At 37.8% G+C, this 13,693-nt stretch overlaps 1 protein-coding gene across 1 annotated transcript in view; it reads left to right on the top strand.

Annotated features, from left to right (window-relative positions):
• The window catches only part of LOC104616807 (collagen alpha-1(XXIV) chain-like), a gene marked incomplete at its 3' end in the record, with an annotated part of 100,016 nt that overhangs the window by 44,704 nt on the left and 41,619 nt on the right, over nt 1-13,693 (top strand). Inside the window, exons 17-21 of the mRNA XM_010281947.1 lie at nt 1,897-1,941; nt 6,841-6,894; nt 7,420-7,473; nt 8,138-8,191; nt 9,782-9,835. Coding sequence (XP_010280249.1) covers nt 1,897-1,941; nt 6,841-6,894; nt 7,420-7,473; nt 8,138-8,191; nt 9,782-9,835 — 261 coding nt within the window. The remainder of the gene's footprint in view (nt 1-1,896; nt 1,942-6,840; nt 6,895-7,419; nt 7,474-8,137; nt 8,192-9,781; nt 9,836-13,693) is intronic.

The following is a 13,693-nucleotide window of genomic DNA, read 5'->3' as shown; positions in this document are numbered from 1 at the left end:
TAGGGAAACTGGCTGCAGACTCCAAACTCAGGTTTCCTTTGATATGAGAAACCAGTGAAAGGGCTTTGGGCCAGACAAATGAACAGCTATAAGTGCTAGGCAAAAGAGAGCTGATTTGAATCTGCTTTTATTGTTGGATGCTCCTTTGGATACTGCTATCAGTTTGTGTCTAAAAGTTTGTGTCTGATATGGACCACAGTCAGCAACTGGGCAGAGCTGGTCTCCTTTTTGCAGACCTGCCCTTTCCTGACACCCATCTTAGAAACTTATTTTAGAAAAGTTTACCTGAATTTTGCTGGTGGGTTACTGATGTTTGGTGTCCACATTGTGGAACATAGGAGAAAAAAGATTTTTGCATTTCTGGTCCCTGAGGCAAAGTTCCCTTGTGGGAATGTCAGGTGATGTCAGTATGGTGCTTTTCATCTTGAAAGCCCTCTGAGGGGTTATGAGTGTCACCAGCTGCTTTGCAAATGATATAAAAAGGCGAGTTATTCCTTCCTCTCCTGGTACTCCCAAATCTCCCTCTTTTCTTGATAAAGCAGATATGCTCTTTCCACAAGATCTGCAGAACAGCACTGCTTTAACAGAAACAAGCTTAGAAAGCCTGGATCTGAAATTAGAGACTTGCACTGTACGAAGAAGTCTGTTTCAACACGAGCATCTGCGAACAAGTTCATTCTAATCTGCCAAGACAGCTGCTGATCTTACTGCCTTCTCAGACAGGCAGCAACCCCTCTCCCCTCCTCCCCAAAAGTCGCCCTGCAGGGCTTGTTCAGGCAAGGGGCCAGAGCTGCAGCTGCAGGGGGCTGCAATGCTAATGGGATATTTACAGAGCCAGTTTGTGAGCTGGCAGTGGAGAGCAAGGGCTGCCTGGGAGGCCTGTGGTGGCAGGAACTTGAAGGGATGACATTTCTTCCCATGGGCTGACTTGACACTAATGATATTTGTCTCCGTGCCTAATTTCTTCTGCTTAACAGAGTAATGCCATCCTTAATTTCCACAACACCCTCTCAATTCTCTGAGGATGTCAGTCTGCCTTGGAGGATGTTGCTAAAGCATTCAGCTTCCCCTGTGGTTAGTTTGGAGCAGGTTGGAGAAGGTGCATAGGCACCAGAGGAGGGAAGAGAAGGTGTCCTCTCTGCCATGCCCAGCAGACATGCCCTGTTGGACGCCTTCAGAAAGGGCTCAGATTTGCTTGTATAAAAATTCCCTGTCACTGTGGGTGCCGATGTGCTGCAGTGAACCCTGTGTGTGATTTCCACTGAGTAGCAGGTATCAGGTGTTAGGACAGCCTGCACAAAGCATGCTGACCTAGAGGGCTGCAATACCCCTTTCACAACAGGGCAAAAAGACTTGGCATCTGTTTTTCGTGGTGTTCAGGTTTTTAGCCTCTGCTGAGTTAAACATGAGTGCAGCAGAGGCGGTAGTAGAGCACCATTGAATTTGTTACTTCTACATAGAGTACTGTATAAATACTGTAGTTTGTATCAAGAAAAAAAATTTTCATAAAGAGAGTGTAGCCTTTAAGTTGCAAAGGTCTTTCTATGAACTGAGATGGTGTTCTATTTCTCTGTCAAAGGAATCTTAATAATAAATTCTTGTGGTAGGTTTTTTCCACTCCAAAAAAATTCTTTTTTCTTCTTCCCACTTTAAATATCATGGTAACACATCTCATATTCCTTGCAGAAATGATTTCATGATGCAAATATTTTGAGATCTAATTCCGCAATCAGGGATTTTAGTAAGCATGTTGCCCTATACAGTGATAAGCTGTCATTCTTCAGGAACTCTCTACAAAAATCCCAATTGACTTGCTTTGCAGATCACTTTTGTTTATCACTGGGAATTCTTTAAAGTGGTAACATTGAGATAATCTAAAATTCATTTTCTTTGAAGGGAATTGTTGGTGGTGTTGGTCCTCCTGGATTTCCAGGACTTAGAGTAAGTATACTTTTATTACTTACTTTGATATGGCTTCATTAGAATATTTGTCTTGTATGTTTGAAATAAGAAAAACAAATATAAGAATCCAGGGATTTAAACAGATCTTGTTGTAGTTAGCCATGTTTTTAATTATAATCACTCTACAAAACTGTGGTCATATTGCTGGTATGGTGTACTTCTATACTTGGTTGGGATTTGTGTGCTTATTTCTGATCTGATGTGTCTGGCTATTTTTGTTTGAAATAACCAAGTTTGCTAGTTTATACTTCTAAAGCCAACGTTACTTTTTGAAAAAGTGCAATACTATCAGACATTTTAACATCCCCAGCCCTCATTCATTCCTGTATATGACTACCAAATTCAAAGCAGGATTAATTCCTAAGCAGAATTACTTTATCTTGTATACAGTATCACATTCACAAAAGTGTGAATGTTTTCAGAATAAGGTTGTGATGCTCATTATGGAGTTGCAAGCTGTAGTTGCATAAATAGAGTTGTGCCAGAGAAGCTCTGTGACGTGAATGAGTTCTACAGGAGGTGGGAAAGACTGATACTTTCATACTGTGTAGTCTTACTCCCTTATTTTAAGTAATTAGTGTGTTTACTGATAGAGGACCTGGGTTTGATTCTTGATGTTGGCTCAATCAAGGCTGGCTACCCAGCCGTGTTCATAGTTCATAACATGTGGGAGAAAATAGCATGTTTACAGTTGAATTAAGAAAGCCATGATTGTCTCCGGTGTTTTTTTTTTTTTTTGATATCTGGAGATCTGAAACATTCTTGATAAGTTTCTTAGTTTACACTGATGGTCATCTAACTTTTTATTTGAATTATGACTGTTGAGTTCCATTATTATTATCTTTTTAATGGTATGTTCATAACAAAAAATATTTCTACAAGAAGTCTCTTGCTGCCTGATTTGGATTGTTATGGCATTGCTATAGTGAAGATACACAAGCTTGGTCAAGGAACCCCTGTGGCTTCGAGCCTTCGTCATGCAAACATGACTCATTGTGTTCTTGTCAGTTGACATATTTGAGCCAACTGAACCACTCATGAGACCAGAGGTTGCACTCTTGAGAATTGTAGATTGCTTTTCTTTCTTACATGACCATCTTTGGAATTTTATCTCAAGGACTTCGATAATTGTACAAATGTATCTGAGTTTTTTTTAAAAAGCCTACTATATATCACTTCTAAAAAGATACTGTTACTGGCTATTTTGACTAAAACTTAGTCAGCAGTTTAGCTCTCCCTAGAATTCATGAGCATAAAAGCTTGCATGGTCAAAGCTGTGTTTGCCATGTTGCTGAGTTGCACTCACACAGAGAGACTGAGTGTCAATAATTTTTTATGAAATATAGAAGTTATTTTCAAGCACTAGGCCAAAGCCTTTGCCACTTGTGCATAGCTGAAACATAAACATAATGAGAGCTATATTGGGGGGGGGGGGGGAATAAAAATTTATGGCATATTTAGATTTTGACCAGCATGAAATCAATAGTTGTTTTGCCTGTGAACTCCATTTGGGTGGCCTGCCCTCCCTCATTTATGTATGGGACTCTCTTGCACAGTTCCAGCTGTTTAAAAGAGCATTGATTATGTGCCCATGTGCTCTACATAACTTGTATTCAAAGTAAAGACAAGAAAGCAAAGCATGGAAACTGACTTTTCTTTCTTTATTATATACAATTACTAAGCTAATTCTTCCTGTGTATAGTTTTTAGTTTCACAATATGACAATTTGGAACAGGACTTTTACAGGGAGTGTGCCAATATTCACATTTTTTTGTTGGAGTTAGACTTTGATCCCTAGAACTGCTTGAGACTTTACATCATCTGCTGCAGCTCCATTTGACTGCAAGGAATTAGGGGTCTTCTATGGAGCAGATAGCTCCTTTGATCCCTACACTTGTGTGTTTATAGCTGAGGTGTATGTATACGTGCTGAAAACAACATTTTTGGAGGCAGAAATAATTTTGCAAATGAGCTTCTGGTCTTAATAGAATTTAGTGCTTGGGATGACAAATGTGTGAACAAAAACATGTATGGACAAGTGCTTGTGATGTAGAAATGTGGTTCTGTAAAGGTAAGGTCATTGTGCATCCTTCCAAAAGCTTAATAGATCTTATGGATCTATTAAGGTGTTTTTAAAGATATCTTCTTTTATTTAGCCAAGACATATTAGAAATGCAGCTCAGGGGCAGTTAACACTCTGTGGTTGATAGGACCTTACCAGTATAGTAATATTTTGCAGTTGAGAGAGATGGGCCAGTGACATCTCTTCCAGATTTCTGAACAGTCTCTGGAAGCTTCCAAAGCATCAGCAAGTCTAGTTGGGATTTTGAAATAAGGTCAGAACATGGCTTAAGAGGACTTTAGAATCTAGTGGCACAAGTCTTTGTTGGATACTAACACAGTGAGTAGGTATCATCAGTAAAATTTACTATTATGCCCTCCGCTGTGTCTCTGTATTACATCCTGTTAGTTACTTTGGTTCCCACTTTCCCAGTCAGTAAGATAATTGGAAGAGCATGGCTTTGTTCCAGAGTTTCTCTACGAGGGACCATTGCGCTCTTTAAACTGTAGCAGAATTTCAGCAAGACTCCAGGGGAATTTCAGGTGACCCTGGCATCCACACAGGTTGTGTGGTGCAGCTCTGTTCCTTGACCACAGCTGCTCTCTAAATGGTTTTGTGCACCCTGGCCTCTGTTTTCACATGGCCCTTATTCAAGCAGATGCTAGCAGTCATCCAAAATTGAGTAAAGAACTAGAGACCTCAATGTTTGTTCTAAAATACTTAGTAATTATAACACATTATACTATTGCAAGATGCAATATTAAACATGAGATTAAATATATTATTCTGGTGGAAACCAACAGCATTAAAATAACTTGTCCAGCCCAGCTGCAGGCAGTGTCAAGAGCTAATTATATTTTGTTTGTTCATGCAAACAATGGCAAAGTGAGCAGCATCAGCAAGCTCAGTCCAAGAATTCATTCCTTCCATGATTTTTTTTCAATATATAAAGCTCTTGCCAAGTTCAGAGTTTTGGCTGGCTGAGCAGTCAGTCTCTCAAGATTTGCAAGGCCATAAGTTTTAATAAGATGAAGACTTTCAGAAAATTTACAATTACAGTTATCAGAGGCAGCTTTTCTTTTTACTTTTTTTTCTTTAAGAAAACCCCACAACCTAATACTAGGAAGGATTAGTTTTCTGGTATCTTATCTTTTTGACAGGTAAAAGCGATTTGGTTTTAGTTTCACTTGTCACATAGAAATGGTGGAAAAGGTACACTTTATGTAGCTGAAGTAATTTTTGTTTTCTATCTGTCAGCAAGTTTTAACCAAACTGATAAGCATGTGCTAAAATATAGCGAGGCTGTTGTAGATGGAGGACAATTTTAAAAACTGACATTCTTACTAATTCAAGACTTTTCTTATCAGTGGTATCATTTTTCAGTTTTATTTTTGTGTTGTTGTTTGCTGTTAATTAGGTCAGCCAATATCTCTGGAGACTGTGACAGGAGCTTCATCAACCTGAATTTTGTAAAACTGTTTTGGAACTTCTTTTTGAAGGCTATATTTCCCAGCTCAGTATCCCTCTGTGATTTTTCAGTCAATCCTATTGTTACCATAAGTATGCATTTCAATGTACAATATAAATAGAGAAATGCCTTGCTGAACTAGAATATGTAGAATGAGTAAGAGACAGCAATGTAAACAATTTATCTTGGCATCAGCTAACATGACAGAATATATCATTTAAGCAGTCATGGAAAGCTAAAGTGATATGGAGTGGCAATTTTCCTGAGACCTTTACCAAGTACCATTGAGATGCTAAGTCATCAGTCTTCCTTTTTCTTCAGCAAGCCACAAGTCTGATGACGGCTGCATAAGAATGTTTTTGCTAACATTGCTGAAAGAGTCACCAGAGAATAATGAATGTTTGCTGAACTAGAAATCAGGAGGTGTCCATTTCATCTTTTCCATGTCACCCTCAGAAAGTGGCAAAAGATTTCTCTATTCATATTTGTTGCTAAATACTTGTATAGCTACAGAGGTGTAACACTGTCTTTTTTTTTTCCCCAGAGGTAGAATAGGCAGAAAGTAGATAGACTTTCCCCTCTGTAATATAGTTTTAACTATTGCTAACTCATTTCTGATGTTTAGCTCACCATCTTTCATTAATGTTATTGCTGTTGCTGTGTTGATCTTTTAAGATTCTTAATGTTTTTCACTTCTGGTTCACTTTTCAAGTCATAAACCTGTCCATATAAATCCCAGAAAGGACAGATGTAGTAAGGGCTTTGAACGTACATGAGAGGAGAAAAAGTTAGCATGCACGTATGAACTTAAGTTAAGTTTGCACAATTGGTGTTTTGGAAGAATCCCACCCCTCCCTCCCTCCCTCCCTCCCTCCCTCTCTCTCTCTTTTTCTTTTTTTAAAACTTGTAGAAGTCCAAGAGATGAGAAATCCTAGCAAAACTCACTTTTTATGGTACTGTTCATGGTAGAATAATTCCTTTAAGCCAAAGAGTAGTGATGTCATGTAACCCTAAAGACACAGGGAATATTCGAACAGCCATCGAATGTGCAGCTGCAGTGCAAAGGAAAGCTTCCTTATTCTGCATTGCCTAAGGCACTGCTATCTTCCCTTGAATAGATAATCTACAGGAAAGAGGGAAATTTGGTTTCTTATGTTTCTGCTGGTGTGGTTGGGAATTGTAAAGGTGGAGGACTTATGATATGGATATTTTTTTCCTCAAGAAATTAGCCTGAAAAAGATTTTGGTTTCTCCCTGTGGTGCAGAAAATGCCACATTCTGTTACCAATCTTTAAGTTGCTCCATTTCATCAAAAGTTTAATGCAGTTGCTTTTCTTGCTGTCTCGTAGGGAGGCATTGGGCCAGCAGGACCGAGTGGACCATCAGGAATTCCAGGGCCCACGGTAAGGTGCTAAACAGTCCCACAGCCCGGTGCCTACGCTGCTTTCCAATTATAGACGAACATTGGATTTTTGTTTTTTTTTTTTTTAATTTTAATAGGGCCTCCCAGGGAGTGTGGGACAGCCTGGATTGAAAGGTGATAAGGTGACTTAAATATTTCCATTATCTTAGAGATATGTAGTTCTTTTAGATTCCTTTCATTAAATCTTGAGCAAAATCATGTACTTGACAAAGCCTTCCCTTTACCTTTTGATTTCTTTTCTCTACTGACTTTTATTTTTTAAAATTACTTCAGTCTTATGATCTGGTACTTTAGACAAACTTACTTCTGGACAGAACACTTACCACTGGGCTTAACAATATCCAGTGCTATGTCTATAGGGTTTCTGGGAAGGGGTGCTTCAGTGCAAGATCTCTGTTAATTTTAAATACTAAATATTGAATTAATCTTTTTCATTCTCCAATTCTAATAACTACACCATTTTAAGCCACATACATATGTCTGTATAAAATAATATGTTGTTTAGGGTGAACGTGGCCTTGCAGGAGAGCCAGGAGACCAGGGGTACCCAGGAGACAAGGTAATTTATAATTGCATTGTTTTAAAAAACAAATTTTAAAAATTGTGCAATTTCAGTAACAATTGCAACAATTGTGCAATTTCAGGCTTCTAAGTCTCTTAAAATGCAACAAGTCAGTTGCATAAAAGTAGAATGCAGTAGTAAAAGTTACCGGATACCACTGAACTAAAATATTTTTAAGAAATGCTGTGCTAATTAAAACTTGGTTGTGGAAAGTAGTGAACAAAGACAAATAAAGGGCATGGGCAGAATTCTAGCTGCTGTGTGTTCAGAGATGGATCAAAAAAGAAAAGAATTATGGTATGATCTGAAAACTGCCAAGAAACTGTTATAAAATATATTTTTCCCTTGAACCTTGAGGTTCATCTGCAGCTCACCTGGACCAACAGGGGTTAGCAGCTGCACGTGGTCTGGCATGCTCCTTGATATCATGAAATTGAGATAAATAAGTATCTTCTTTCCTACTTGGCTTGTACATCAGAAGTCACTGAAATAAGCATATCCTGTGAGAACTCTGTTGATGAAAGTTGAATGTTAGAAGGCATTTCTCATCCCACAGAATTATTTTGAAGCCTGTTTCAGGTGGCAAAGTGTAGCAACATATTGCTTCCAACATAATATAACAATACATTTTCATGTGTATTTAATTGCTTTCTTTTTTCAGGGTGCTCTTGGTTTACCAGGGCCCCCAGGGATCAGAGGAAAGCCAGGACCTCCAGTAAGTTTACACACTGATTTTTTTTAATTTTTTTTTGCTTTCAATATATCACTACATGTTGTTATATTTGATACTTCTTTGTATCTTGTGTTCACACTGCACAGAATACTCTAGAAGCTATCTAATTCAAAACGCATAAAGAATAAGGTCTAGGCTGCTTTAATTTCTCAGGACTGGTTAGTGAGTGAGTCAGATCCTAAGTGTGAGATTTTATCACAGAGATCAGTATATGTGTCAGATTTTAACACAGGAGTGCTTAGGATATTAGGTATTCTGTGACAGTCACTTTGTGGGGGAATGGACATGTTGGTAATGTTTGAAACAAATACACTGAGGGCTTTGGGAGCTGCCAAGATGAGCATTTGGACAAGATGGATTTGGAGAGAGTGTGGGAAATCTTATTAGCAATGGCCAGTCATTTTCTCCTAGGGATGGGATTAGTCATGAATTCCAGTATTTACTGATTTTTAGCAACTCTAAAGGCATCTGTGCAGTGCTGTCACTTCTGCTGTTGAGGCAGAAAAGGCATTGCACAGGGTTACCTGGCTTTTTCCTCACCAGTTTTTAGCACTACTGCTTTTTTTTTAATCACTCCAGTCTCAATTTCCATATGTGCAATCAAGCCACTATTTGATAAACCTACTTAGACCTCATGAATGTCATAGGCCCTTAAACTTGTTAAAAATATTTTCTTTGTCCCAGAGAGTTTATAATATAAGCAATAATCCTGCAAAAAACTTACACAAATTTGCTCAAGCTTAGATGGGAAAACTTGGCCTTTTTGCCTTTAAGATGTAAGCATTTTCATTTAAAGATAGGCACGTAAATTAGCTCATTCCTGAACAGTTGTGGAACAGTCACAAACTGAATGTGACCACTTCTTGACTTATATTAAGATATGAGACCTCAGTCTTGCAAGTAATATAATGTTTAACTTTGTAGAATACATTTACAATAAAATCATTTATGTTAAAAATTAATTAAAAAAATTTTCCAGGTCAGGTTTTAATTTTGCCCAAGGAACACCTAGTTATGGCAGCAGCAGCAGCAAACATTAAAAAACATGGAAGAACAGATATAATTTAAAGAAATATTTTGGTCAGTGTTTAGGTGTGTCAGTATTTGTATATAATGCAGTCAGTATAACAGTGGACAGGACCCAATTTTACTATTATTAATCACAAAACTGCTATTTCTTTGGCCATGATTGGATTCTTAAACTTCATAGGTGAGTATGTAAACCAATATCCATAATAGTTACTTCCTGGACTTTTAAATAATACATTGTTTTTATTATGAAAGCAGCTATGTATTTGAAGGGGGTTTTTATATGACTGTTTGGACCATTCCAAAACTCTCAATTTCATTTCTCTAAATGTAATTTGCATTTTTTGTTGTGACTTCGAAGAGATATGAAGAACTAGTCTTAATTGAATCCAAAGAGAGGCAGTTATAAAATTTCCTATTTAGTGGAAAAGTCATCTCAACACTTTTGTTGGCTTTCTTTTTGATAAACATTTTTAAAATCTTCATGACAATCTGTTGCTAAAAAAATAAATAATAATCAAAAATCTGTTTCGAATTTTAAAGGGGAAAGTTGGAGATTCTGGATCCCATGGACCATTGGGTCCTCCAGGACCTGAGGTAAGAAATTGCTTGATAGAGGTAAATTGAATTTAGTTCTAGATTACAAAAATCAGAGGTAAATGGGTTTGCTTCACAACAGATTGTTGTCTTAGTTGAATTAGAGAATATGTTTTATTCAGTCATGTCTGATGAATTCATTCTCCATAAAGTACAAAAGATTGTACTAGCTCATAATTTTTTTAATGCAAGATATTAATATACAGGATCTCTGAATACAAAGTAGTGCCTCGTTTGCCTATGTGATTAGGATTTGCTCTCTTTTGAACCCAGGTGTTAACGAATGACACCTTGAATGAGGCTCATGTGATTTCTCAGGCACACTTGCATTCGTGAATTCTACAGCATGTTTACAAATGGGATTTTACAAGCCTGGTTGCATATTTACCTATTTACCTCTTACAAAATAACTTTATTTGCAAGGACTGCAAAGAATAAACAACAGTAATACAAGAAGCATTGCCACGCACTTGAATCTAGCAGTGCAGTTGCCTAAGAACTATAGTACTATGGAATTCTACCGAGAAAGTCAGTCAATCTCTGAATTGTTCCATTTTGGTGCTTTTTGGCAGTTGTACCATGGGCTGTAGGACACATGCTGTGGACTGTACAGAGAGGACATACACAGATAGACATGTATTTGCTGGAGATATAAAAGCAAGATATGCAGATTTTTCTTTTTAATCCCCCTCCTCCAATGGATGCTTCTTTGTTTGTTTAATATGTCTGGAAGATACACATTAGCAATGATGGTTGTTCTGGCCTTACAAGATGCAATAACTCTGTGAGCATTTCTTCAAACCAAGGCTTTATATTCCTACCTTTTATGAGAGGGAGCTCAAGGCCCCTGATCCTCAAAGAACAAATTATTGCATCTTGTTACTTTGTTGTTATAGCTCCTCTAAATCCTAACGAACACACTTTCTTATTGGAGATGAGCGCTCATTGAGAGATAACTCAGTGGGAAATGTGTTGTAGCAATGCAAGATGGTCTTTTCAGAATAAGCCAATATGTTTTAGTCAATGGCGAGAGAATATTTTCATGCCCTTCAGTTAGAATGAAAAAGGGCACAAAGTCTGTGACCACAGCTGCCTCCCTCTGTGGCTCACGATTTGATATTTTGTGAGCCTGTTTACTGTTAGGAAAAGAGATCCTTGCATCATCTCTTTTGTATAGCTGCCAGCAAGGGAGACCTGTGGCAGGTTGGTATCAAATTGTTGGTCTTGAAGCCTGTGCCCTGGTGACCCTCACGCCTATCCTGGTAGTCCTTTGTAATTCCTTATTCCAACCCAGGCATGCTATTCCTTTGGGCCTGGGGAGAAATTTATCCTTTGAGGCTAGTACCTTCAGGGCAGATACAGATGGGAAAACTTCCTGCCTGAAAAGCTCAGCATTTCCTTTTGCTTAGGGGTGCAGAATTACTTCAGCCATTAGAAGCCAAATAAAGTGCTTTATGTTAGATAATTAAAACTTAAGTGTACAGGTATTTTTCTTTGAATATTTATCTGCAAAATATCAGGTTTAAAATTACAAAGCAATATTTATCTTGACCTTAGTCATGCAGGACAGGTCCAAATAAAGTAAAAGAAGTTTTGCCTTCTTTTGCTTCATAAAAAACATGGTCAACATATGGCCAAATAGCAGAAATAAAAGGGATATAGGACAGCAGTATACCAGGATCTTGAACAAATTGGAAATTCTAGAAGTTTTATAATAAAAAGAAAAAAAGAACAGCTTTAAAACTGAAGATTGTATCTTACTCTCCCTGTTACTTTGTCTTACCTATTTGTTGTTGCCAGAAACTATTTAGACACAATTGGATATATGAAGTGTGAGCAATCAGTGCAGATTTTCCTACAAGAAAAGCCTACTGCCGTATATCTGTGTTTATTCTTCCAAAAACCGACAGCTAGCAGGTCAAACAGGGCTGTTTTCCTTGTTCCTCTTTTATTATCTCAATGGCTAGACTTCCCGTGACCCCATACAGAAAACAGACATTACATCCTATAGTACATGTTCCCCTTAATGTTGCTGGAAACAACAGAGTGTAATGAATTAGTGTCTTACAAGGGGACCACTTTGAATTTGGTCTGGACATGACAACCCATACCATATGCCTTTTAGGAAAGATTTTATTAAAAAAGAAAAAAAAAAAAAAAAGGCTATGTTGGGATTTGTTGGGCATTGCTGTGAGTGGGAGGAACAAGGCTGTGTCTGCCCAGTGAGAGAACTTGTCAGATCCTACTTCAAATTCTCTCTCTCTCCCCTTTTGTCCAACACTAAGACAGTGGGATTGTCCCCATGCTCAAGCTTGTTTTGGGTACAAGCTTGTACAAGCTGTTTGAAAAACGACACAATTACACCTTTGAGTATGTATTTAATTTCCAGTATAAAGAATAAGCAGTCACATCCCTGATTTTCTTGCTGTGTCAACTGTTGTAAATCAGGCACTACAGCAGCTGAAGTTTATAGTTATCTCTGCACGCCATAGTTGGAGCAGGCCTAAAAAGCTTCATTCATCCTCCTGGGTTTTTTGGCTTTTTATATGCAGGTCAGCAGTGAATTGCTTCCTAAATCTTTCCTCTGCAGCTGTGCAGCCTAGGTACACCAGATCAGAGTTGAAATAAGCCACCCACTCATAGCCAGGCTCCATTTGAGAACTGCAGTGCTGATGGGCAGGAGCGAATAGAGGGAGGGACAGAGATCTTGTGCTCGCTTTCTGGGTGGCCATGCAAGCGCTGGCCATTTGTTCAGTGGAGAAGTCCTGCAATGTCAAATGAAATTCTCTTCTGGGTATGTTGCCACAGAGCCAGGGTCTGTCACGTGCATGAATGCGTGGATATTCTGCATGGATGTAGCACTGGATATCCTTAGTGAGCACTTTATGGAGTATATTTTTCATCATCAGTTTACACATTTTCCTGCTTTGTCGTGCATATAAAAATGAGCAGCCAAAATTTCAACTTTCTAGGGAGCTTTATTTTATTGGTATGACAACTGAAAAGTGCTGGTCTGACTGTTTTAATCCACAATGCCCATGTTTACTGTGTATGATGAAGTTTGTAACGCTTATTGTTAATGTGAATAAAATTAGGCAAGGTTTTAACAGGCTTCCATGTGTATTCAGAATATTTTATACTTCAATTTTGCTCTACGGATCACATTTAATTATCCCCCAAGAATGAGGGTGATAGTTTCCTTCAGATGTGCCTTCAGATATGCTCTGAAATAAATAAGTTTCATCTGGAGCAGAGGGAGCATTAGTCATTATCTTCAATAGAACTTTTTTCATCTGTGCACTATTTTGATCTGAAGTCGTTAGCTTATTCTTTCAGGAAGGTACTCATATGGAATTCAGCTGCTATGTTTCATGCTCAAGGCAATAGCATTACAAAGGAAAAGGATATATTCAAATAATAGTAAACAGTGAAAAAGGCACGTATTTTGTAAGTGAATCACTGGCTGCTTTGAGTTGCTTATTTTTAATGCATGTTTTGTCTTATCACATGATGTTTTGAAGTTGTGTAAATAATGCCATGAATGCAGTGATAACATAGCCTTCGGTTTCAATACTGCATCAAATAAAAAAATGTTTATGTGCAAATGACTTGAAGGAAATATAGGAATAAAGACAATTTTATAGCTGAATTAATTGCATGTTCTGGCATAGATCTGAAGAACTGTTCTTGTAGAATTGCTTATACTTTCTGCTTGCCTTTGCACAAAATCTTTAACTGGTCCTTTCATGAATTTATTTGACATAAGTACATCTTTATGATCTTTTAAAATAGATATATATTTATTTTGCAGAAATAGTCAATTTACCTTGACTTCTTAACAATGTTGAACAATACTTG

The sequence above is a fragment of the Phaethon lepturus genome, unplaced genomic scaffold (assembly GCF_000687285.1).
Source record: "Phaethon lepturus isolate BGI_N335 unplaced genomic scaffold, ASM68728v1 scaffold18162, whole genome shotgun sequence".
NCBI classification, from domain to species: domain Eukaryota; kingdom Metazoa; phylum Chordata; class Aves; order Phaethontiformes; family Phaethontidae; genus Phaethon; species Phaethon lepturus.
The sequence above is the reverse complement of the archived record's forward strand: the minus strand, read 5'-3'. Positions and strand labels throughout refer to the sequence as shown.